Source organism: Folsomia candida, unplaced genomic scaffold (assembly GCF_002217175.1).
Source record: "Folsomia candida strain VU population unplaced genomic scaffold, ASM221717v1 Fcan01_Sc002, whole genome shotgun sequence".
NCBI classification, from domain to species: Eukaryota; Metazoa; Arthropoda; class Collembola; order Entomobryomorpha; family Isotomidae; genus Folsomia; species Folsomia candida.
In genome coordinates, this window is record NW_019091194.1 from 7,985,433 (window position 1) to 8,009,340 (window position 23,908).

At 36.7% G+C, this 23,908-nt stretch overlaps 6 protein-coding genes across 9 annotated transcripts in view; 4 read left to right on the forward strand and 2 right to left on the reverse strand.

The window, feature by feature from the left end:
• LOC110844576 (probable E3 ubiquitin-protein ligase IRF2BPL) overlaps positions 1-1,417 on the forward strand; it is a 5,437-nt gene extending 4,020 nt beyond the window's left edge. Inside the window, exon 8 of the mRNA XM_022090810.2 lies at positions 53-1,417. Coding sequence (XP_021946502.1) covers positions 53-154 — 102 coding nt within the window. The 3' untranslated portion in view covers positions 155-1,417. The remainder of the gene's footprint in view (positions 1-52) is intronic.
• LOC118434244 overlaps positions 1-4,515 on the forward strand; it is a 23,008-nt gene extending 18,493 nt beyond the window's left edge. Inside the window, exons 3-6 of the mRNA XM_035847193.1 lie at positions 1,648-1,693; positions 1,823-2,899; positions 3,030-4,305; positions 4,399-4,515. Of these exons, the coding sequence (XP_035703086.1) occupies positions 1,662-1,693; positions 1,823-2,899; positions 3,030-4,305; positions 4,399-4,515 (2,502 nt within the window). The 5' untranslated portion in view covers positions 1,648-1,661. The remainder of the gene's footprint in view (positions 1-1,647; positions 1,694-1,822; positions 2,900-3,029; positions 4,306-4,398) is intronic.
• On the forward strand, positions 3,792-8,993 carry LOC110845240 (alpha-sarcoglycan). 2 transcript variants are annotated; one of them, XM_022091622.2, is made up of 11 exons: positions 3,792-4,305; positions 4,399-4,488; positions 4,660-5,127; positions 5,202-5,249; positions 5,436-5,814; positions 5,922-6,032; positions 6,114-6,373; positions 6,439-6,511; positions 8,355-8,411; positions 8,550-8,714; positions 8,772-8,993. In XM_022091622.2, exons 3-11 carry the CDS (start codon positions 4,974-4,976, stop codon positions 8,800-8,802), a joined length of 1,278 nt encoding a protein of 425 aa, XP_021947314.1. In that variant the 5' UTR covers positions 3,792-4,305; positions 4,399-4,488; positions 4,660-4,973; the 3' UTR covers positions 8,803-8,993. The 2 variants fall into 2 exon arrangements, with proteins under 2 accessions (XP_021947314.1, XP_021947315.1); XM_022091623.2 differs by lacking the exon at positions 8,355-8,411.
• LOC110845237 (BTB/POZ domain-containing protein 9) lies at positions 8,911-13,437 on the reverse strand. Of its 3 annotated transcripts, none has more exons than XM_022091619.2 (15): positions 13,213-13,437; positions 12,896-13,128; positions 12,671-12,763; positions 12,453-12,591; positions 12,138-12,342; positions 11,790-12,060; positions 11,576-11,693; positions 11,448-11,495; positions 11,256-11,315; positions 11,056-11,175; positions 10,839-10,954; positions 10,661-10,744; positions 10,434-10,571; positions 9,934-10,088; positions 8,911-9,855 (listed from the first exon to the last, which is right to left on the reverse strand). In XM_022091619.2, the coding sequence occupies exons 2-15, from the start codon at positions 13,041-13,043 to the stop codon at positions 9,541-9,543; spliced, it is 2,010 nt and encodes a 669-aa protein (XP_021947311.1). In that variant the 5' UTR covers positions 13,044-13,128; positions 13,213-13,437; the 3' UTR covers positions 8,911-9,540. The 3 variants fall into 3 exon arrangements, with proteins under 3 accessions (XP_021947311.1, XP_035704737.1, XP_035704736.1); XM_035848844.1 differs by having other exon boundaries at positions 12,896-13,114; positions 13,191-13,437; XM_035848843.1 differs by having other exon boundaries at positions 13,191-13,437.
• A 33-nt stretch (positions 13,438-13,470) lies between these two features.
• LOC110845241 (translation initiation factor eIF-2B subunit beta) lies at positions 13,471-15,405 on the forward strand. The gene is made up of 8 exons (XM_022091625.2): positions 13,471-13,713; positions 13,819-13,905; positions 13,975-14,104; positions 14,197-14,351; positions 14,459-14,618; positions 14,748-14,945; positions 15,016-15,212; positions 15,276-15,405. The coding sequence occupies exons 1-8, from the start codon at positions 13,607-13,609 to the stop codon at positions 15,334-15,336; spliced, it is 1,095 nt and encodes a 364-aa protein (XP_021947317.1). The 5' UTR covers positions 13,471-13,606; the 3' UTR covers positions 15,337-15,405.
• On the reverse strand, positions 15,387-19,443 carry LOC110845239 (glycerol-3-phosphate acyltransferase 1, mitochondrial). Its single transcript, XM_022091621.2, has 14 exons — positions 19,271-19,443; positions 19,064-19,169; positions 18,868-18,981; positions 18,613-18,801; positions 18,449-18,546; positions 18,169-18,387; positions 17,884-18,083; positions 17,596-17,813; positions 17,231-17,474; positions 16,940-17,127; positions 16,696-16,843; positions 16,360-16,583; positions 15,931-16,264; positions 15,387-15,860 (listed from the first exon to the last, which is right to left on the reverse strand). The coding sequence occupies exons 2-14, from the start codon at positions 19,157-19,159 to the stop codon at positions 15,679-15,681; spliced, it is 2,454 nt and encodes an 817-aa protein (XP_021947313.2). The 5' UTR covers positions 19,160-19,169; positions 19,271-19,443; the 3' UTR covers positions 15,387-15,678.
• Between the last annotated feature and the right edge of the window lie 4,465 nt (positions 19,444-23,908).

Sequence of the window (23,908 nt, forward strand, 5' to 3'; positions counted from 1 at the left end):
AATGATTAACATGGAAAATTTAACTGGAATATATTTATTTATTGATTGACAGCTCGCGGGATCCAACGTACCATGGGCTTTTATGTCATCGGAAATTTCTACAATTTGTCTGGGCGAAGACAGTTCAAAAGTGAAGAAAGAGCGTGAAACATAAATAATGTAATAAGCAAAATCTTCAATCTGAAATAAGACTTATGTACAAAACAGTAAAGAAGCAGCAAGAAGAAATTTTGAAGAGGAAATGAAATTTCGAAGAGGATACTTCAATGCTAAATATTAAAATTATTGTGACGTGTATCTCACTACCATAACCAGCCAATGTCAATTTTTCTCTTCATTTAGCTGTATGTAACATAAATATAACGTGTTAATCAACCTTACCCCTTATTTTAGCTGGATGTCCTATTTTTGCAATACTACAATTTCTTTTATTTATTACTTGTAAAATATTTTACTTATTAATGTCAATTTCCATCTGAAGAAGAGGCAATTAATATGCTGCATATTATACAAGTTTTCTGACACTATAACATAGTACGCATGCATTATAAAGGACCCTCAGGAATTAAGAATTTTAAAACCTAGTTGTGTATTATGTAGGTGGTGATGTCCGTCTATACAAACGATAAGTGAGCCACTTTAGGAATCATTGAAAGTTGTATTTAATCTGATTGGTACTATCAGTAATCGGGGCTGCTATTATTAATCATCACCGATGATGTTATTGTTAACAGTAAAAAATTCTAAACTCGTAGTTATTCAACATGCATTTTCGTTTTGTTTACATTTTGGCAATAATGTGTAAAATTGAACTTAATTATTGAATTTCGATCACTAATATCTAGTGCTATCGACTAGAAAATTCCCTGTAAAAAGTAACTATACGTAGATTCACATTGTCTACATACATCAGTTGTCAGTGTTCGTGTATGTTCCCTTTTTTCATGTCTTTGTCAGAATTTGAACAGTTTTGACATATGAAAGACTAATCTTCTAGTCATTGTTTAAATTAGACTAATTGGTGAAGTTTACAAGTTGGAAGAACATTTAGGATTGGTTTATTTTCACCTCAACATAAAACTCTTGTTACATATTAAAAAGAAATATTTGTTTTTTGCGTTTTTTACGTCTTAATACATGTTTGTGGTACAACAAGAATGCTGAGATTCTTTATATAGACAATTTCGTAATACTATAATACATACTAATAATATTTCAATTTGCATAACAAAGTATAGGTAATGTCGTCCTTTATAAACCTGTTGCATTATACCGGTTTGACTTTTTGTTAATCTTTACCGACTCCTAATTTGTTTTCATATCATTACAAATTTGTGTATGCCTTTAATAAATTTCAAATTCTGAAACGTTATCTTTAAAAAATAAACTCAAACAAAAGGTTTGACGATTTTAAAAATATGTGTGAAAATTCATTTATTTATTTGATACATGTCGGCATTAAATCGAGACATGCCGGCATTAAAATCGTTTGACGCTACTTGAAATTGTAATTTATATACCTTTTGTACATATCATAACTTCTAACTTGCGCCAATGCTGTAATTTAACTATGGCGCAAGTTACTAAGGAGTGAAGTGACAATTAAAACATAATAATGTAGATATTCATAATTTATTGTTCTTTCAGTTGGAAGAAAGGTGATGGATTTCTCTTATCAACGGACATTTCTTCGGTATGGTTAATAAACAATAAGAATTTCTTAATAAGTATTTATTATTAACAATAATTAAATAAAAATTAATTATGTTAATTAATGATGTGGTCAAATGAATTTTTTTTGTAAACTCATCGGCTGCTCAAGGTCTGCTTTGGCGAATGATCCATTTGCCTTGGGAGATCTCGGACCGCAAGACGTTCTGAGGATCGAGTCGGAATTTCCTGATCTGTTTAATTCAACAGCTTCTCCTAAAAAAACCAGAAATGTGACGAGAACATTAATTCCTCCAAATGCTGTCCAACAACAAAGGCCAAATGTGACCATACGACAAAGCTGCGCCGCCCCAACACCACCTTCCATTGTTACCCAACCGGTACGCTCAACTATTACAAGTAATGTGGTACGAGGAGGAGTAACAGCATTACATCAGATCAATAAGCAACCAAATATTAATCCGGCAAAAGCTACACCCCAAACAATGCGTCTTCCCATGTCATGTCCCCGTAAACCTTCTTTACAACATTTTTCGGCATCGCCAGCACGAATGCAGTATGTCTCAATTGACGAATTACGAAAAGTCTTGAAAGAATTTCTACAGGACAAAAAATCAGATCTCAAACCTGGGACATTGCCATGTTCTAGGGATGAGAAGCGTGGAAAGTCGCCTTTCGTACATCAATCTGAACAAATGAAACGACTCATTCAAGGTGACGCTATCCGGAAGCGTAGTAAAGACACGATATGTTTGAATCAAGGAGCTGGGGATGTTCGTGGTACTCTGGTTGAAAATACTTTCCCTATGAACCAAGTTTCATGTCCGACTACTTCATCTAAACATAACAGAAATGAATTTCGCCAAATGAGTCCGAAAATACGATCTTCTCCGGCACCCGGGTTTATAAAGTCTGTACCTTTACACCATGGCCACAGTAAGGAAAAAAATAAAAATGTTTCTACTGCCAAAAGCAATACTGAAAAAAACCGAGTAATTGTGAAAGACAATACAAATTCCAAACCCTCATTCTCCTCTCCTCAAAGTAGAGCAATATCACACATGGTCAATGGAAAAATGAAGAATGACGATATCTCGCCTCTCAAAGCCAAGAAAGAAACAAACCAAGAAACATGTGAGATTGATGTCAAAAGCAACAAACCTGAACCTAATGTATCCGAGTCATCCACCACCGAAAGCGCTAATGACCCCACCGATCCTTTCCTTAGGTATCAAATATGTACATATATGCAATATAGTTTACAATTTTAACTGTGAGTTTTAAAGTATAATTTTAGATTTTTTATTTCTTACTAGTGTAACAATTTGAGATTAATTTGATAATGATATTTTTTGCAGTTATCAGCAGTTGAAGTTTGCTAAGAATTTGGCCACTACATATGAAAAGATGGGTCTATTGCAAAGAAAGGCATCAGTGAAAAGTCCTCCCGACGCCAAGGCAAATTCATTCGATGATAAAATGGTACAAACTACTGAGGATATAGTTTTAAAACCACTCAACAATATGGGAGAAGCAGAAAGTCAACCTGACTCTGACATTTTGGAAGTACTAGCAAAAGAGTTGATATATCTTGAAATTATGAAACACCTACAAAGTAATTACAAGGTAATGACAGAGAATAGTAATTCTGGAACTAGACAAGAAGAAAGTCACAATTTTGATTGTAAATCCTCTTACAATCATACAAATGCATTGGATAACATGAACATAGAAGAACTCATTTTAGGACGGTTAAGTGTTATTCAAGAAATAACTGAGATTGAGTTAATTACACCAACTCTTTCGGCCTCGTCATCCCATCCTCTTGATTTACAACAATTTGAATTTGATTTGGATGTCATTCCTACCCCTGAAACTCCAGAGGCTTCGTCGTCAAAAAGACGAGCTCAATGTGCGGTGAAGGAGTCACCAGGAAATCTTAACGATTATACAGATTGTAGTGACATTTCAGATTTTGCACAAAGTTTTAGCGAAAATGAAAACGTTTTTAGAACCCCTCCACCACCACGACCACCACCAGAATTAAAATCCCCCTCTAACAGTAGTGACTTTAGTACTCCTCTGTTATCAATAAGTACCACAACGAGGCGATCACATAAATCGCCTCCGGTTTTAAATTCTGCAAATATTCACTACAAGCAGGATATTGTTGATATTTCAAGTCCCAGCACCCCTTACAATTCGTCAAAAAGCACTCCTTCAAAACGTAATCCGAGAATACCACAATGGAAACAAGTAACAAGACAGATTTCTGAAGCTTTAATACAGCAATCGCATAATAAAGACTCTTCTGAGGCTGGTTTAACCTCCACTCCAAAAACGAATTATACCAAACCATCACAGTCTCTACAAGTGGAACAAGACCAATCAAACGCCCATGTCTTACAGGACCATGAAAATGAATCCCTCACTTTGTCAATGAGCGAACTTTTATCGGAAGGAGAGTTCATAGGGAAAGTGTCTAAAAGTCTAGGCGAAATTACTCCATTAAGACAAATTATACGCCCACTTCTTTATCAAAATTCCGCAAATTCTTCCTCTATAAATAATTCTGTAGGAAGCACGGTCTACTTCGTTTCACAGGAAGAGTCGTCTGCAACTCAATCTAGTCAGGTATGTTGTTCAGCTCATCAATTGTAGCACTTTCATAATACTTATGTATTATTGATTTTTAATAGAATGTGTTGTTTCTCATACATATTTCAGCAAGGTGCATCAACTGCATACGAAATATCACAGGGGGAGTTTCTTGGAACTTCACCTATATATATGAATTACAGTCGAATGGGCTATAAGGTAGCAACCCAAAAAGTCCTGTTTTGATCAGCGTGCACGCGCGCTCACCTGCTTTTGCACGGAGTCATGTACATGACTCGAGCAGGTCAGCGAGCGTGCACGCTGGCATTTTTCCATCAAAACAGGACTTTTTGGGTTGCTACCTTATAGCCCATTCGACTGTACTTGCAGATTATAGACGGACAATGTGAGGATACAAATCTGCTTAAATATTAAAATAAAATTGTTTAAACCGTAAAAACCTTCGTAGTATTAAAGAAAATGAATCATGCTCAACCTGAATTTTCAACGCATGCAGCACAACAAAGCTAAATATGTATAATGTTATGCACGTTCGGTTCGGAGCATGCGGATGCGATACTACCCGAATTTGAGAATTCTTGCCCCACCGAATCCGAGAGTGAGAGTAAATACAACACATTGGACCTGAGTTTAAAAACACCCAGTTGATGACTAGCATACCATAAGTTGGAATTTTTTGAAAAATGAACAAGATTATTGGCACTTTGGTACTTGTAAATGCACTTGGCGTCTGGGGCTCAACTCTTGAAGTCCTTCAACAAAGAGTTGTGGTAAACTCGTCTGAACTGTGCATCCTTCCAATTACTGCTGGCCTCTTAAAATGGGACAGACAGCCAGGTCAATATATTTAAATTCTTATCATGAATCATAGTTTTTATAGTGCACTGTTAATTTCGTGTTTACAATTACAGGATTCGTCAATCAAGTGGCTTACATCCCCAAGCTAGTTAACTCTCCAGGTTAGAAGAATTCCAATGATTAAATATAATATTATTATAAATATGTCGCTCAGCGATTGGTATATATATGTATGTGGGGTCGATAAAATAGGATTTACACTATGACTGACTATCAAGAATGTAGCTTCCAAGCAAGATTTTCTATATGTTTAAATTTTGAACTCTTGCTTGGGATTTTAAATGCAGATTTACCAAGCTGGCTTCGGTACACATATGATGGATATAATTCCATTGGCTACATTTATGGAGTTCCTCCAGTCCATCTTTCCTCGGTCAATTTGGACATCATTGGGTGGAATCGTGGAGACTTTTACGACGTCCGAAAGTTGATCATTTCGCTGGAAATTGTTCCAAAAGAATCAATGAAATACGTGGCCGAATTTAAGGTTGACAATCTTAATATCAAAGATATGGCCAACCCTCGAAGAATGGGAGAACTGGTCGATATACTCTCGGATCAACTATCCTGGGGAAACAATGGAGCCAAGGTGGTCCCAATTTTTATGGCTTCAGCCGTTGCACTTGGAGAAAATCGTGTCCCAGTGAAACCCAACGAAGCTGAAGGGTAAAAGCAAATTATTGAAATTATATTGAGATGATTTTAACCAAGTTTCATTGATTTCATAACATATCACACCACACCACACTATTAACAACATCATAAATTTCTAGAGTTGTGGTCCATTTTGCGTCGGATCTGGATTTTAGTCCAGAACTAAAAAAGCTGCAAGTTGAAGTTCAAAGTTTATGGAAACTTCGTCCTTGTCCACGAGATCTGAAGAGGTACTTATTATGTGACTCATATACTTTTGTACTTCACATGCATAAATATATGTATGTATTACATAAGTACTATACTTTTAGGACATCGGTAGAGAGATATTTTCGAAAACATAACATCCTGGTCGATTGGTGCACATTTCGACTAACAACTCTGACTGATTCATCTGTCGAAGATGTTGATGGTCAAGTGAAGAAGGAAGCTGGTGGCACTAGTCATCTTTATCGGGCTGCTGATGATGAATCTGTGAATTTGCCGTCGGAACCAGAGATTTTTACTTTCCGGTCCGAAATTCCTAATCGAACGTATGGATTTGAAATCCTTCTGTCTACCATCATTCCAGGTTAATTGATTAATCCAAATAGTACTATCCAATTTCAAAATAGTAATTGCATTTAATTGGTTTAGGTTCGATCGGAGGACTTGTTGGATTTCTATTGATTGTCCTGTTGCGCACTGATCGAGATGAAGATGCACCAATGTATACAAATTTACATATTTAACGCATACATTGCATATACAGTGTCGGACAGATCTCTACGTCCACATAGTCGCGTCAATTTCATTTTCAAATTGTCACTGAACTACTGAACCAATTTTCATCATTGATATATCAAATTCTCACAAATTTAACGTAATTTCATAAAACATATGAGTTATTTCTGAAAATTCTGGGAAAACTGAGAATCATAGTGCAGAGCGAGAGAGGATGAAATTTGAGCGGACAAAAGTCTACGTCCACTTCACTTTAATTGTCAACAACAAAAATCTCTCCAATTTATAAAATCAGGTAACTTAATAAATCTATCAATAACATATGCCGCATTAATTTTTAAATAATTTTCTTCCAGAAAAATATGATGGCGTCGACACGCAAGGAAATTCCTATCGCTATTCGAGATCTTGTCATTCAGGACTGGAAGGGTGGACAAAAAGGGGGGCTGTCGCAGAGACAAATAGGGACCAAGTATAAATTAGCAAGGACAACCATCCAGACAATCATTAAGAACTTTAGAGCTAATGGTTCAGTCCAAAACAAGGTCAGAAGTGGTCGAAAACCGATTTTGGCTCACCGAGAAGTACGCCACGTGCTCAACAAAGTCAACGTTACACCCTCACTTAGTGCTCCAAAGCTATCTACCGAGATCAAGGAGATGTTCGACAAACAAGTTAGTCCTAGGACCATCCAAAGAACACTGAACAAGGGAAATTTGAAATCCCACAGAGCAGTCCGGAAGCCTCTTATTGTACCGAGGAATGCAACCAAACGAGTGAAGTTTGCCAGAGACCACATTTCCAAGCCACAAACATTCTGGGACAGTATTTTATGGACTGACGAGTCAAAGTTCAATGTCTTTGGGTCAGATGGGCGTCGTAGAGTGTGGAGATATCCAAAAGAAGCATTGAATCCAAAAAATCTCAACCCCACAGTTAAGCACGGCGGCGGGTCGGTAATGGTGTGGGGATGCATGGCTTCAAGTGGGGCAGGAAAAATGGAATTTGTTGACGGAATTATGGACCAATACAAGTACCAGGGAATACTTGACCGTAATATCAAGGAATCTGTTCGAAAACTTGGACTTGGACGACGATTTGTCTTCCAACAAGACAACGATCCGAAACACTCTGCCAAGTCCACCATGGAATACTTCAAGAAAAAAAAATTTCGAAGCTAGAATGGCCTCCCCAATCTCCAGACTTGAATCCCATTGAGCATCTGTGGGACCACATTGAAAGAGAAATAAGAAAACAATCTTTTTCAGGAATTCCGGGCCTAAAATCCAGAATTCTTGAAGTTTGGGAAACCATTTCTGAAGATGTGACCAAGAATTTGGTAAACTCTATGACTCGACGCCTTGAATCCGTCCTTAAAGCGAACGGAGGCCCAACCAAATATTAAAAATTAATTGTTATAACATTCCTTATAAATTACAGTTTTTTTTGTATGTTTTCTCTGACTGGACGTTGACTTTTGTCCATCCAATTGTTTTCATTTTGAATTAAAATACATCTCTGGCCTAAAATAAATTTTTTAGCGGAAAACTAATAATGTGCTATGAAATTACGTTAAATTTGTGAGAATTTGATATATCAATGATGAAAATTGGTTCAGTAGTTCAGTGACAATTTGAAAATGAAATTGACGCGACTATGTGGACGTAGACATCTGTCCGACACTGTATAATGCCAATGCGATAATAATTATTTTACGCTGTAGCGCACCATCATTATTAATATAACCGGATATATTTTAAATTGTAGTCATTAAGTTATTTTAGTTTGCTAATTTATTACGATTAGTAATTTATTATACCTGTTTCTAGAGACCAGGATGCCTTATTCTTTGAAGCCGCATTTCGTACCCTATTTTCAATGCTGAGGTTTATTCTTAATTTACTTGGTGTTTTTATTGGATATAATGTCCAATTGTTGTTACATAAAAAAGAATTATGATTTATTTAATGCATATTTTGACTAGGGCATGCAACAACAAACTTTATTTGCTATTTTCTTTTCAGGATCAAGTACCCTCGAAATGGTAGTCAGTACATTTATCATCAGACGCCACAGCAGGACGTTGGAGTAGTTGTTATGACGCGAGACAATGGGATTGATCACTCATCAGTGGTCATGGATGAAGACTTGACACCAATTCCTCCTCAATATACAGAAACTCATCCAAAGTATGTAACAGTGATTTTTGCATAAATGCCAATTAACAGTTTTAATATTACATATAGTGGAACACCAGCATTGATTTATGCAGTTTGATCATTCTGGCTGGATAACACGAACCATTACCTCTTGACTCAAGTGTACTGCATAAGCCGCTACAGGAATATGGTAATAATAATTACCATAATAATTATTAATGACATGTTAATTTACCGTCTTTATTACTAGTAATACTTTGTGAAATTTAAAGTTTTATAAGGATTAATAATAAATAAATAGGATGCTACTGAATGATTTACATAATATTATTGGGACAATTCAAGCAACACCATCACAGTCTTTAAACTAGAAGACGCAACTATTATACATGTACGAGTAGTGTGGCCCGCATCTGCGAGCAATTTTATAAGCCCGTCGGCCAATAATAGTCCCCAATCTCAACCTGCCTCCAGTGAGAGTCATAGAGTGCATGATCCGGGAGTCAAAAAAGCACACATCAAGTGGCTATTCTTTATCTGATGTATGTACATCTATATATATCAGCCCAAAAATGCGTCATATTACTTCGAATCGAATTATTGGCCAATAATAATTTATAGCTATTCCCAAATAAAATTATTTCACATCCAGGTACATAATTAATCACCTAATCAAATTTAATTCTAGTAGCAAGTAAGCACACAATGTATTCCAGTGAAAAACACCCTGTGAAGATTAGTAGTGGTGGGCTACAAAGGTAATGCATGTTATTTATCAAGAAATGGTTGTCGATAATGTTCACTAGAGGTTCAAAAATCGCGAGAATTATGCAACGAATTCATGACTATTAATCAATTATTCATTCAACAAATCATTCTCATTCAGAGGATCTTCATGTGGACGCACTTCCTCAACTTGGTCAGAAGACTCTTCAAAATTATGCTCAGGATTGATTGGCACGGCAATTTGTTGTACCCCCACAAGTGCAACACAAGGGGGCGACGGTAACTGAGGGAGGGAAGACGCGGTTGGATGGATTCCCTGCTTTATGGCGCTACTTGGACCAGGGATAGCATCAGATTCCTTAGTAGTCCCTGATGGGTCGCAATTATTCGTTTTTACTTCTTCGTCAGTTTGAGCAGGGCATTCAAAGTGGACGCAATGAAATACCTGTTGCATACACAAAATATTGCAACATTATAAAATATTTAAATAATCAAGTTTCATGGTTGAGAAAAAAACACATACTTCGTTAGCTGTATTATCTGTTCCGACAATGCGAACATAGACCACAGGAATAGGTGGAAATCTGATGATTTGCCACGACTTGCATTTTTCCCGTGACCTATTGCATACCGTTTCCCAACTCCTTTGGTTAGTCGACACCTCAATATAGTAGCTGTCTAAAAAATAAAATACTCATTATGCATATTTGAGATGAATGATGAAATTCGGATGTTGTAGCAAACATTACAAATACTTTGCATGTAGAGTTCTCATGTCATTTACCCTGGCCAAAGTGGCTGATCAGGTATCAAAATTTACATTAGAATACTAAACAGTACAGCGAACCCAGTCATAAATTACAAAAAAAAACACTCGAATTGTACATAAATAGTACTCGTACCTAAGGTACGATAACATATTTAGAGGTACGAAAGGGACATACATACATTATAATGTATATATTTATGAGAGTCACCTGAGGTTGAACCTCGGCTAAATCTAATTTATTGAATTTAACTTACAGCTCCTGTCGTCACAATCCCAAAGTAACAACCTCATTGATGCAACGACATATGGTTGTGCTAATTGCACAACAATGGCCCCACTGCCCAATTGATGACAAGTATATCCTGAATCCCAATCGTATCCTCCAGTTTTTCCTGAAAATCGAAAATCAGTCAAACGTATAAATTTAACAACTGCTACAAATTGTAACAATAATTATGATGTTTGCAATTTTTAAAATTACCATCAATTAGAGCATTTCTACTACGTGAAACTCCCTCGATTACACATGCACTCAATTCGACTGTGGCAACATTTTCTCTTGGGCCTGTACACAAACCACAACCACTCAAATTAATATGTATGCTAAAATTCACATTTTCAGGTACAATATATAAACAAGTAATTAATATAGAATTTACACAACAGCCCAAATTTGGGATGAATTGAGAACTCCTTTTTAGTGAAGAAGGCTTGCACTTGCACTACATGAAACATTCTGTTGACCGTATTATGGGTTCCCACAATTTTAATATACCTACATAATACGGGTTAATATCAAAATAAATCATAATCTCTGTCATGAATTAATATTAATTATGATAGCTCGAATAAATAATGAAATTAACAATAATATACCTTATAACCCGCTGAGGGAAAAATATGGTTTGCCAAGAGCGACAATGGTATTTTGTATGATCGCAAACTCGTACCCAATCTTCCTGATCCATTGACACTTCAATATAATATGAATACGACCTGCACAAATTAAAAACATCAAACAATTTTGAATTTAATGCAAAATTTTGAAAAGCGCAACAAACATTAAAACGTTTTACCTGAGATCGCGATCCCAGAGTAACATTCGTATATGATTCAAAATGCATTGTTGTCGAAGGCTGTTTACAAATGAGGAATTAATTATTATGTTTACGTAATACATATGAGTACAAGTGGTTCGGCTGTCAATTTATCAAGGACACAGATTTTGTTCACGTTCGTGCCATTCGAATAGATGGGATATAACTCACCGGATAACAATTCCACCACCACCTTCGCCATTTTCGTCAATAATATGTCTGGAAATAAGTTTCAACATCCTAATCGTTGACGTTCCAATTTTAAGCATGAACATTTAAACTATTGAGTTAAAATTTACCTTGTGAACCCCCTTTCAACGTCATAATTTTGGACATCCCCATCCAAAACTGCTTGCCTCATTTCACCTTTCAGAACTGTGGCACCATGTTTCATATGGGCGACATTTTCTTCAGGCACTAAATAAGATAGAATACACATACTTTTTTTGCACACGAAATATTTTGATGCATTCTTCCTACTCTCTGCAGTGAATTTAATTTAATTATACATACTTAAATATCCACGGTATCGAAGTTCCGTATCTCGAGCTTTCTTCTGAGACTGAATAGCATCAAGTATTGAGTCAGGACTCACAAGATCAGTCGGCCTGACAGTTTCCAGCAACGTTTCAATTTTCATGAGTGGTAGACGCACATTGTTTAATACTGCTGCAGCATCAACGTGAACATCTTTGTTATGTCGCACCCAATCAGCTACACATTCAAATATTTTTTCTTCATTTGCACAAAACGAGTCTCTTGAAATCAGTTCGGTTACGCCAGCCTGTTTGAAGTGAAAGTTAACGAAATTGTCAAGATATGAGATAATAAAATACTATAGCCACCGATCATGTGTATTACCGGAGAGAGGTTAAAGAACGACGGATGTTCCAATAAAGTGACAGCATTTGTGTCACCGAACATGCAGCAAGTAATGACTAGAGAATGCAGTCCGAAAATTAAGGCTGTATCCAAAATCGCGCAAACATTTCCAACGTGTAGAGCAGCTTGAAGATATTCACAAACACTGGCTTCGAGATCTTCAAAACCCCATTGATGACACAATCTAAAAGTTATTAACCTTTTGTTCACATGTGCGTTCTACACAATGCCAAATAACACAGAGTTATACAGGTACGAAATTAATAGGCAACACAATGAAAATATTGCACATACCCCAAGACATCGAGGATGACATCTTCTTTAAGGTCACCCAGTGACAGCCTACCAGTATAGACGTATTTAAGCAACACTTTAAAAGCTGCAGTGGAGGCCCCTTTGAGCTCTACTTCTGCCTGCGTACTCTCCCTCATCCCTATAAATTAATGTATCCATTTGAAGTATTAAACTTGTCATTTTTCTCTCCATGTAGAATTTTAAAACTTTCCACGTACCACCAAAGAGAAGCGCACGGAAATATTCGGATCTTGCGGCGAGGATAATTTTATGAGCTGGGAACCGCACTCCCTCAACCACGAGATGGACGTCTGAAGTAAAAAATATTTTTATTAAGATTTTATTACATGACTTTACTACAACTCACGATTGATTAGTTTTCTCGTCAGCAGTGCACCTCTTGGACAATATAAAAGTATGAATGATAATCAATATATCCTAACCTGCATATTCGGGGTTGAGGAAGAGCGAATTTTTCAGATTGTCCGACAGGTTTACAATGTGATCCACCTCTGTTGGCCTTGCCGGAGTGACATTTCCATTACTGAGGACGATGTTGCTGTTGGGTTCACAACTTGCTGTCGAACTCATTTCCAGCGAAAGCAGACTTTAGTAGATTTTTTGCTTGCTACAATTCTACACGAATTTGTAACAAATAAGATCTAAATTGTAAGACCTAAATTGTAAATTAATCATAGAATTAAAATTACAAAAATGCAACTTAATAAGTTTACGTACAGAATAATAATTTTAGATTTACTAAAAAATGCAGGGTTAATTTGTCGATGAAGTTCTTCCGGGTTCGTCGCTTTCGTTTAATACTATTACCAAATATATAGTGATTTGGACGATATCTCTTCGATATCCCTTGTTACAAAACGTCCAAATGGTTTTCGAAAGATTTTTAATATCGCAAAGAATTTTATTTTTATTAGAACCCCAAACCCCAACGAATCAAATAAAAACAAAACTCTGGAATTTTTGGGAGAACACCGAGACAAGTTTCTTGCGGGAATGCGGGAAGTCAGACTTCACACAGACACACGATTACACATAGTAGTCAATAATATTGACTCATCGTCAATATTGCATAATATTTATTGTTGTGATTCTTATTATATATTATTTTTGAATTTTTGAAGTTATCAGTGAAGATGACGACCACTATTTCGACCGCAGATGGAGAGAAGGTTATGGAAGATAAGGCTTACATTGAAGCCGCCGCACTACTTCAAATACTGGAGATATCATTAAAGCGAGGGTGGGTATTATTCAACATTCCGCACTGCGCTGCATATAACATACTTTAATTATAATTATACTAAAGAAATTTTAAACTTTTGTCTGGTAATCTTGTGGAACGCAGAACATACTCTAGTTCTCATGAGCTGGCAACGAAAACCCTACAATTAATTGAGAAATATGTGCAGTCAACATCATGGAGGAATGCCGAGTAATATCATTTGTTAAATTACAAATTATTCTGGATTACATATAATCAGTCGGACATAAATGTTTGCAGGGAAGTTTTGAGGTGGTTAAAAAACACTTCGGAACGATTAACAAATGCTGCTATCTCGGAGTCAGCTTCCTCTAATATGATTCATCGCCTTATAAAAATTATCCAAGAAGAATTTGCTGCAAAGAAGAAGGTGTTACTATACTGTCTGTGTATTGCGAATATTATTTATTATAGTGGATTTATCACTTGACGAATGATTTGCATAATATATTTTTTGTTTAGATTGAAAATTCGGCATCGTCTAACTTGCCTGCTCATGCTCCTTCAAGGCTAGATTCAACGGAATTGGGAATTGTAGATTTTACGGAAGAAGTACCCGATCTACGATCTGATATTTTAAATGCGATTTTAGACTTGTCGGCCGAACTTGAATCAAGGTGACTAGTTGATAATACCTCGATTTCAAATTCTCCACAATTACTAAAATCTAAGTATGATGATGTTATATACGGTATTGTTATCTAATAAAATAAAAACTATTTAGCGGCGAAAACATTGCCGAAGATGCGGAAAAGCATATCCATCAACAAGATGTCATCCTCACCGTGGGAAAGTCTCGAACTGTTGAAAAATTCCTTGTAAAAGCAAAGGCTAAGAAGCGACGTTTTGAAGTCATTGTTGCAACGTGCGGTCCATTTTATACGGTACGTTATTATATTATTATCATGCAAAATGTCAGCGTGCTGTCATAGCACTGCTGTGCTAATTGTATGTGTGTTTGTATGGGCTAATGTGTGATAGTGCTGTGTTAACTTACATATTTATCCATGCAGGGAAGAGAAATGGCGGCACAGCTGAAGAATAGATATAAAATACCGGTCACCTTAATGGAAGACACCGGCGTGTTCAGTGTCATGTCCAGGGTTAGCAAAGTTATCATTGGGACTCATACAATTCTTGCTAATGGAGGCCTCAAGGCAATTGCTGGATGTCATCCAATCCTCTTGGCTGCAAAGCATTATAATGTACCCGTAAGTTGCCTGATGGTTTATACGTATTTTATAGTTGATGTAAATTGTGTAAAAATATTTTAATATGCAGGTACTCGTTCTTGCTCCAATTTACAAGTTGAGTCCAGATTACCCATCATCCAATAACGTTAAGATTGCGAATCGTTTTGTTTCTCCTGAAAACCTGGTCAAATATGAAGATTTGCAAGTAATGAACAATGCCCACGTCTATGCTACAGTTTTCGACTATGTGCCTCCAGAGTTGATCACTCTTTTCATATTCAATATGTAAGGATTTTAATTCAGCGACAGCGACGTCAAGTTTACTGATTTATAATTTATGATTTCTAGAGGCAGCCACTCTCCATCATACATATATCGTTTACTACACGATACTTACCCACAACAATGACTACCTGTTGTATTGCGATTATAACATAAATAAATGGACCAACCTGTAAATTGGTTTATCAGTGCTTTATTAGTATAACAGTACAAAAGTTCGATTTGTATTCGTTTGTTGGTTATTTCTAGTCGTACAATATGTAACAAAGCATTGCATAGCATGTTAATAATATCCATTGTACCAGTAGATACAACACTAAAACTAAGCGGAATCAGATCATGTCATATCCTTCGTAAAAGTAAAAACGCATTACAAAATCAGACATCATGGGAATGGGAAACAATAATGTTTCTTAGAAAAATATTATCTCTGATAAATATTACCTTAAAAATACAAGATTTAAATAAATTAGTAGGTCACAAAATGCAGAATTTTGTTGGCTTGAAGGCGAAGCTTCTCAACGGTTTCGTATGCGGGTGATAAATGAATTGTATTGCGCTTTGATTTTCTATCAACTGTATAGTAAATAATTCCATGTGACTCGAATGCCAGACAAGCCGTTTTCAAGATTTCCATTGTCAGTAGCTCGCCTAATACAAATATTTATGTATAGCAAATTTAATATCAAATATTAGTATGAAACTAGGTCAACAATATTACCGTAATCTTCAGTAGAGAATAATGTTTTCAGCTTCTCCAAAGTTGCTTTCATAAAGTCACAATCGTTCACAAACTTAATAGCTTGGAGCGTGGGATTTATTAAGCATTCAAGTTCAAGAACAATTGCAGCATAAAGTTCCATATAGGGAACCAACAAATTACGCAAGAAACATAGGGTTCTGTAAGCGTATTCTGATGTACAAACTTTGAAGTCGTATGGTGCAAAACCCCCTTCTTGATTGTTGTTACCGAGGGGGGCATTTTCGTCATCTGAATTGTCATCGTATAATTCAACCTCATATGCCTTTCCTCTGGAACGTCGAACAGTTTCGCCCTAACATAATCCATCAATACAATGTTGAGATACTGAATATGCCCTTTTGCATATTAATGCATGCATGTGTGTAGTAATGCTAGTAGTAAACTTACCAGTAGAGATTGAATAAGATTTCTGTCATTTAACAATTCGTAAGCCTTTTCTATAGCCGTTTCCGGTGTCAAGCATGGAGAATGCAGAAAAAATTCAGAAGTGAAGGTTTCATACACTTTTCTAACTTCGGTAGTCAAAAGCACATTACTAATTCGGAGTTGCTCTACGTCGAATGCTTTTGTGATTCGCATGTTGTTTCCAAGAATCGCCAACAAACCAACAGCTACATGTAATAACGTAAAAAAGTGATAAAGTGTGAAAATAAGTAAAGGAACAAACTTCACAAAGATCATAATTATTTTCTTATGTAACGTAAGGTGTTGCGTAAATCTTACCCACAACAGCTTCCGAGGCCATGAATTGTAAAATACCATTAGCATAATAACCAAGCCGCAACAAACTCTCGGATGATAATATTGGTCTGACAATCTGTTCATCTCCCAAAGGACAAACATAGACTGTTTCTGGTCCAAAAATATCCAACTAAACATTAAATATAACATCATTGCTTATTTTAAAGTGTTAAATGTTTAAATAAATTAAATGTTTGCCATTAATGTAATGAAAATTGTAACATACGGCGTGAAGGACAGTTTTTTCAACATCTCCAGTAAATCCCACATCTTTCCCATAGCTACTAAACCAAAGTTTCAGCTGTTGCACTTCGGAAAACAGTTTAGAAAGAAAAACTCCTTCTTTTCGAAACTTTTTCAATAGAAGAAATGCCACACAATTTGTCGACAGGGGCACTGAGCAGTGAGTACTTGCTATTAAATACATACAAGCACATACACAAGTCCATGAATAAATCAAAATATTCAGCCTACTAGTAATGCAATGCCGCACACCAAGTTTATAAATATATTTTACCATAGATAGTATGAAATGCCAATGCATCCAAATATACGAACTTGTCATCAGTTTCATCGTCCTGAAACTCCAAACCGTACAAGGAAGAGAGTGAACAAGACAAAGCCCGATCAAGAGATGAATCCCAACGCAAATCTGCACCAACAAATGTCTTTGCATAGCTAGTGATTATATCGTTGCATCGTTTGATGTCCCCCATTAACCCTGTTAATTTTGCATTAGCTTTGCTGGATGCAAGGAAGTCCTGAAAATTACAAAAACATATATAATAATAATTGTTCATTCATGTGAAATTGTAAATCAAGGAAAATGTAATATATGCAGTTCAGTTAGCAATTTGAGTATGTAAATTCAATTACTCATACCCGAAGTGTGAACGGTTGTCCAAAGCTAACTCGAATATACCCCAACTTGTATTGAAGGTAGCTGATCATTTTCTTCAAGATATTCCCATCATTATTAGTAAAAGGTGGTTTACCATAATGCTCTGGCAAATATTCATATGCCAGATTAACCGGGACTATATAGGCATCCTCAACTTGTTTGGTAACAAAGCATTTATAAACCTCGTCAAGGAACTCGACTGAAAGACGAAGTTATACATAGATTATACGATGTTTTATTATATAAAAACGGAGCATTCATATTAATACCTCCAAATAACTCAACCGATGGTTTCCCAGTTCGAGTTCTTTGCTGCTCGAAGTTCAAACATATGCTTCCTCGATTTTGAAGTATATTCCGAAAGCATGCTGCGCCAAGAATGTTTTTTGTGGATTCCGATATTTTTTCCGTTCCAGGGGATTTCAAATTATTCTGAAACCCTATACCACCGACGAACTGGGCCCAATATCTGTCAATTAATTATATGTACATTTATAGATTAATAAAATTCCATGCACCATGTTGTCACCTATGTATATAGCAAACCAAATTACCTTTGACTTCTCGTAGAGAAGAAATATGGCGGGGCCAATCCTAAAGACTGCAGCGTAAAGAATAATACGAAAGGATCCCACCCACTTTTATTCAATGGAACATATATAGTAGGAAGATCAGTTAACAGTGCTCTCTCTAAAAGCTCCACCTCCCCCTCATGAACACATATTCCGTCGCTAACTATCCCCAAGAATTTCCGTAAAATCCATCCCGTAAACCTATAAAGAAATACAATACGTTATGACACCTAAATTTAATTGTCATAATGAAGTCACTCACTTGAAAATCCAGAATATTCCCCGTCCAGTAAATGGTAGCACCAATTCCTTGACTGCTGACTTTAGTTCGACAACCTGATTTTCTCTACAGTTTATTCCCTGATTTTATAAATTTCAAAGATTACTATACACATAAATCACACAGAAATGAAATATGTTGTACACCTCTAACGCGTCTTTTACGATATTTTCCCTATTCAAACCGGGAATCCTTTTAAAGGAAATCTCAGCAGTTTCCCAAACGTAGGACAGAGCGGAAAGACGACGAACAAAAAATGACTGGTCAACATTATTCGTTCGGATATGGAAAAGGTTACGGATCCCAGAAATCTTTACTTCTTCGTCCAAATGACACTGTTACCAATCAATACCCAAACATTGACTTAAACTGAGATTACACATCATATTTGAACTACCTACACTGTGATTTGGAAAACAGGTAGAGCAAGCAGCCGATAGTTTCCGGACTTCAGAATTATCTGGAAAAAACTGCTGCTGATACTTGAATTTGCTAACATGATATGCATCAGTTTGCTGCAAAAATTAAAATTCCCAGTATATCCAAAACAAATAATGACATCGTCATTTACCCTTGCTCAAAATATACTCTACTCACCTTTGTCAATAACTCTACCATCGGCCTTCGACCCTGTGAGCTGTTATTTCGTCTTGAGAATATTCCTCGATGCATAATCAATTCACTCGTAGTCATGTTGACGATTCTGAAGCCAAGCAATACATTTCATATTTGTAAATTCGATCGTAGGGGAATAAATTCAAACTTTGGAATTAGTGTGAAGTTTATTGATGATTAGGATCTTACCTATATTTTGCCCTGAAGTTTTGCACTACGGACTTGTTAAATGGAAGTAATTTACTAATTAAATTGTTAGCTCTCAACCAAAATTATTTCAGTGTATGCATCATCCAATGGGAAATTTATTTATTTAAGTACATGTGCACATTTCTAGAATGTAGCTTGTAGATTTCATTGCCGGGATTTATTATTCGAATTCGAGTAGACTCTGATACAATAGGATCTTTTTGTCTCCTTCATGAAAATGCAGGGACTTTCATTTTGACAAAAAATGGAACACGACACGGTGACTGAACTACAAATTTTAGCATTGACATAAACCTGTCAAGTTATCAAGAACAATTTATTACCTACTTCTTTGATCCACAAATTTTAAATCATTTACAATAGAACAAATTAGCTTAATAGACATAGAAATGACATATAGAAATGACATAGAAATCTAGTTGACACTCGTGCATACCATAATTATACTGTGCAATACAATAAATGCACATATAATGAAAGGTTAGCTATCATACTCAAATAACTATATACGAGTATATATATTTAACTGATCATAATTTAATACTTTTTGCGACCATATTAATACGGCAAAAAATCTTGTCTTGTATTAAAAAAAATAATCAATCAATTCCATGTGCACATATCCACTATACTCTAATCGTAACGTAAGGTATGCATTTGCTGCAAACATGTATTAGGAATCGCAAAAAAATGAAAACTTTTTTAACCTCCGCCAGAGGCAAAGGATAAGTGTATACCCACTTATTGGAAAGAAAGCGTGGTCGGCCAGAAGAATTTGTGGTGTGTTTGACTAAAAATCGATAAAATATGTCAAGGTTAAAAAAATTAATATTTTAAGGTGGCCCTAACGTGTATCACTTTTGGAAATATCGAGTACTTATGAACAACGAAATACTTTGAGTAAAAAAGTATTTTCAAAAATACAATACAATTGTTAAGGTCGATAGTAGTGCTAAATTATGATCAGATTGCCCTATATATATTTATAAGTAGATAAATACACTATAATTAAGATGTACATACATAGAAAATATTCATTTTTTTCGTCTCGGTAAATATATTATTAACCTATTTGTTTTGCTAGTCACTAGTGGGGTATGAATTACGAGGTGATACATATTAGCTACACTGCCGAGAAAAGAAAGTTTTTGGGATTGAATTACTTAAGGCAACAATTGTATCGTCATAGACATTTTCGGTCCAGTTAGGTGATCCCTTTATAAATGATGTAGCGTTGTTTGGAAGAAATAGCAGTGTCAATAGTTTAGATTGTCTAAACAGCGTAGATGTAAACGATTGAGGTCCGTTGCCATTCTTTGTCTCGGCCTGAACTATGAATTGCTCCGAGTTGGGAACACATATCACCCTGATACTTGAGGTAGAAGCACTGAGCGTGACAAAAGTTTTTGGCGTCATGTTCCTGATACATTCAATTGGGTAAGTCATGTTAAAATTACGCACGTAAACTTCCGGGTTTGTGAGAAACCTAATCACTACTAGGGATATGTTGTTTATGTCCGATCTCATGACGGATATTTTTGTTCGCTTGTTTCTTGACACAGATATTATGATAACACGTTTATTCTGGCTACGAAGAATTTCAAATAAAATAGATTTTTTGGGCATTGGGATTAGCGATTTTACATTTTCATACTCCGTTTCGTGAGGATATGATTGATTCTGTAAATTTATTACACGGTTGAATATTTCTGTTTCTGGTGTGCGGTGGAAAGATGTTGTCGGATACATTTGTTGCACAAGACTTGTCATGAAAGATCGTGCAAGGATTTGGAATCCGTTGGTTCTAGAGTACACATTAGTTATAATCTTCGGTTGTTTCAAGTCTATATGAATATCAGATCCTTCGAGCATATTAGATGTATCATGATTATTGTATTTTATATAACTCGATATGGCTGTTTGAGTATCTTCGAGCCGAATTGAATCATAATTGTACACGTAATTGGTCGAATAAACCGTAGATGTTGTCACGTCGTTCCAATGTCTAGTTGTTTGAAAATTGTACATTCTCGTACTGAGATACAAGTGGCTGGTTATTTCAAGACTTTTAGAAGTTGATAGATCGTACGAAGTACTACTAATGATTCGTCGTGACAGTATAACATTTTTAAATATAGTTTGCCGACCTTGTAAACTTAAAGTAATTCTGTTTTCGTGGGAGTAACGTTGGGTAGTTGTTGGTACTGTCGTAATACTGTCGTAATGTCGTAATAAGTAATCTGATGTTTGGTGATAATGATTGAAAGGTTCGGCGAACTCGAGTCTACTGGGCATTGTACGTTTCGTTAATAAACTATCGAGCTGGTAAGATGTCACAAATATTTGTTTACCAAGTGATGCAGTCATGTTTCTCATGTTAAAAACTAAGTTTGAAATTATTCCAGGGTTCATGTGAATGTGGTTTGAATGTGAATACAATTTCAGCGCAAGTCTAGTTTTCGTGATAGTGTGGTAACGAGAGGCGGTCAAAAACTTTTCGAGTGAATTGTGCAATACAGATGATATCGCGGTTGCGCGGTATGTCGCGGCTGTAGTCGTCATTTTACATGGCACAAATTCCCTGCATTTGTAGTTTTGAAACATAGGAATAAAAATTTCTAATTCAGATTCTGACATATTTCTTTTTTTCGCCTCCATAAAAGCTTCCTTAAAAGATCTATCAATGCAGGTAATCGACGATTTAGAAAACAATGGAAATATCGCAGGCATTTTAAATTTAGATGAGGACGCCCTCCGATCATACTGTAGTTGAGGTATTCTACTGGTGACGTGATACATAGATATTTCTGTACTCATTTTTGAATTGAACGCTGAACTTGGAACAGAAAGCAATCCTGTATAAGGTTTGTCTGTAGCATACGCAAATAAACTAGGCTTATAAACTATCGTCTGAGCACGAATTTCAATACTTGAATACGCAATGTTTAAAGGTTGACCGATATCCATTTCTTCAAGTCCATCAAGTTCTTTTTGAGTTCGATACGGTACATTAAGATTTTGCACAAGGTTACTAGAAATAGTATACCCCAAATTTGACGTTGAAATTGAACTGTAATATTGCCAGTGTGGAGTTTCGTCTAGTAACTCCAATTCATACTCAGATTCAGAAGATCTCGACGTGTCACTGATCCCGACATCCTCAATTTCACGAGGAATGCAATTTACACCAGATGTAAAACTCAAAGCTGACGGGTGTTTACCAAATCCGCGTCCATGTTGTGCTGCCACCTTATCATCGGAAATGAGGGCTGGAGTTGCAATTCGGGTGGCCTGATCATCAACGTGGGCGATTGGTGTTGTGAAATGATGGATTGGTGTGATCAAAGTTGTTTCAATTTGTATGGCGGGATGTGTGACCGCCATGAGGGCGGACGATGAGAGACTTTGTTTCAAATATCCTGCAGATGTAGTTGGCAGGATCGACGGAGTAGAAACCAGAGTGGAAATGGTGGTTTCAGTACTTGCCTCAGTAGAGCTTGGTGTCTCTGGACCTGGGCTTGGTAAAATAGCCTGTGTTGTCATGATTGGGAGAGTCGCTTGGAGCAACGTGAAAGCCACATTTGCTGTGGGTTTTCCGCTTTCAGTAGTTGCATCCTGTTTCTGGCGTGGTGTTACCATGTCATTCTCATTGGTGGTAAAACTCAAAGCTGACGGGTGTTTACCAAACCCGCGTCCATGTTGTGCTGCCACCTTATCATCGGAAATGAGGGCTGGAGTTGCAATTCGGGTGGCCTGATCATCAACGTGGGCGATTGGTGTTGTGAAATGATGGATTGGTGTGATCAAAGTTGTTTCAATTTGTATGGCGGGATGTGTGACCGCCATGAGGGCGGACGATGAGAGACTTTGTTTCAAATATCCTGCAGATGTAGTTGGCAGGATCGACGGAGTAGAAACCAGAGTGGAAATGGTGGTTTCAGTACTTGCCTCAGTAGAGCTTGGTGTCTCTGGACCTGGGCTTGGTAAAATAGCCTGTGTTGTCATGATTGGGAGAGTCGCTTGGAGCAACGTGAAAGCCACATTTGCTGTGGGTTTTCCGCTTTCAGTAGTTGCATCCTGTTTCTGGCGTGGTGTTACCATGTCATTCTCATTGGTGGTAAAACTCAAAGCTGACGGGTGTTTACCAAACCCGCGTCCATGTTGTGCTGCCACCTTATCATCGGAAATGAGGGCTGGAGTTGCAATTCGGGTGGCCTGATCATCAACGTGGGCGATTGGTGTTGTGAAATGATGGATTGGTGTGATCAAAGTTGTTTCAATTTGTATGGCGGGATGTGTGACCGCCATGAGGGCGGACGATGAGAGACTTTGTTTCAAATATCCTGCAGATGTAGTTGGCAGGATCGACGGAGTAGAAACCAGAGTGGAAATGGTGGTTTCAGTACTTGCCTCAGTAGAGCTTGGTGTCTCTGGACCTGGGCTTGGTAAAATAGCCTGTGTTGTCATGATTGGGAGAGTCGCTTGGAGCAACGTGAAAGCCACATTTGCTGTGGGTTTTCCGCTTTCAGTAGTTGCATCCTGTTTCTGGCGTGGTGTTACCATGTCATTCTCATTGGTGGTAAAACTCAAAGCTGACGGGTGTTTACCAAACCCGCG

Bases quoted from the DNA above. Each gene is read 5' to 3' on its own strand.
- LOC110845237 (XM_022091619.2), bottom strand. From the start codon at position 13,043: ATGAGTTCGACAGCAAGTTGTGAACCCAACAGCAACATCGTCCTCAGT. The intron at 12,764-12,895 runs GTTAGGATATAT...TTTTTACTTCAG, and splicing joins CCTCAACCCCGAATATGCAG to ACGTCCATCTCGTGGTTGAG. The intron at 12,061-12,137 runs GTAATACACATG...CACTTCAAACAG, and splicing joins CGTTCTTTAACCTCTCTCCG to GCTGGCGTAACCGAACTGAT.
- LOC110845241 (XM_022091625.2), top strand. From the start codon at position 13,607: ATGACGACCACTATTTCGACCGCAGATGGAGAGAAGGTTATGGAAGAT. The intron at 14,946-15,015 runs GTAAGTTGCCTG...TTTAATATGCAG, and splicing joins CAAAGCATTATAATGTACCC to GTACTCGTTCTTGCTCCAAT. The intron at 15,213-15,275 runs GTAAGGATTTTA...TATGATTTCTAG, and splicing joins ACTCTTTTCATATTCAATAT to AGGCAGCCACTCTCCATCAT.
- LOC110845239 (XM_022091621.2), bottom strand. From the start codon at position 19,159: ATGACTACGAGTGAATTGATTATGCATCGAGGAATATTCTCAAGACGA. The intron at 17,128-17,230 runs GTAAAATATATT...TGTATTTAATAG, and splicing joins GGCATTTCATACTATCTATG to CAAGTACTCACTGCTCAGTG. The intron at 15,861-15,930 runs GTAATATTGTTG...TATTTGTATTAG, and splicing joins ATTCTCTACTGAAGATTACG to GCGAGCTACTGACAATGGAA.
- LOC110845240 (XM_022091622.2), top strand. From the start codon at position 4,974: ATGAACAAGATTATTGGCACTTTGGTACTTGTAAATGCACTTGGCGTC. The intron at 5,128-5,201 runs GTCAATATATTT...TTACAATTACAG, and splicing joins AAAATGGGACAGACAGCCAG to GATTCGTCAATCAAGTGGCT. The intron at 6,374-6,438 runs GTTAATTGATTA...TAATTGGTTTAG, and splicing joins TCTGTCTACCATCATTCCAG to GTTCGATCGGAGGACTTGTT.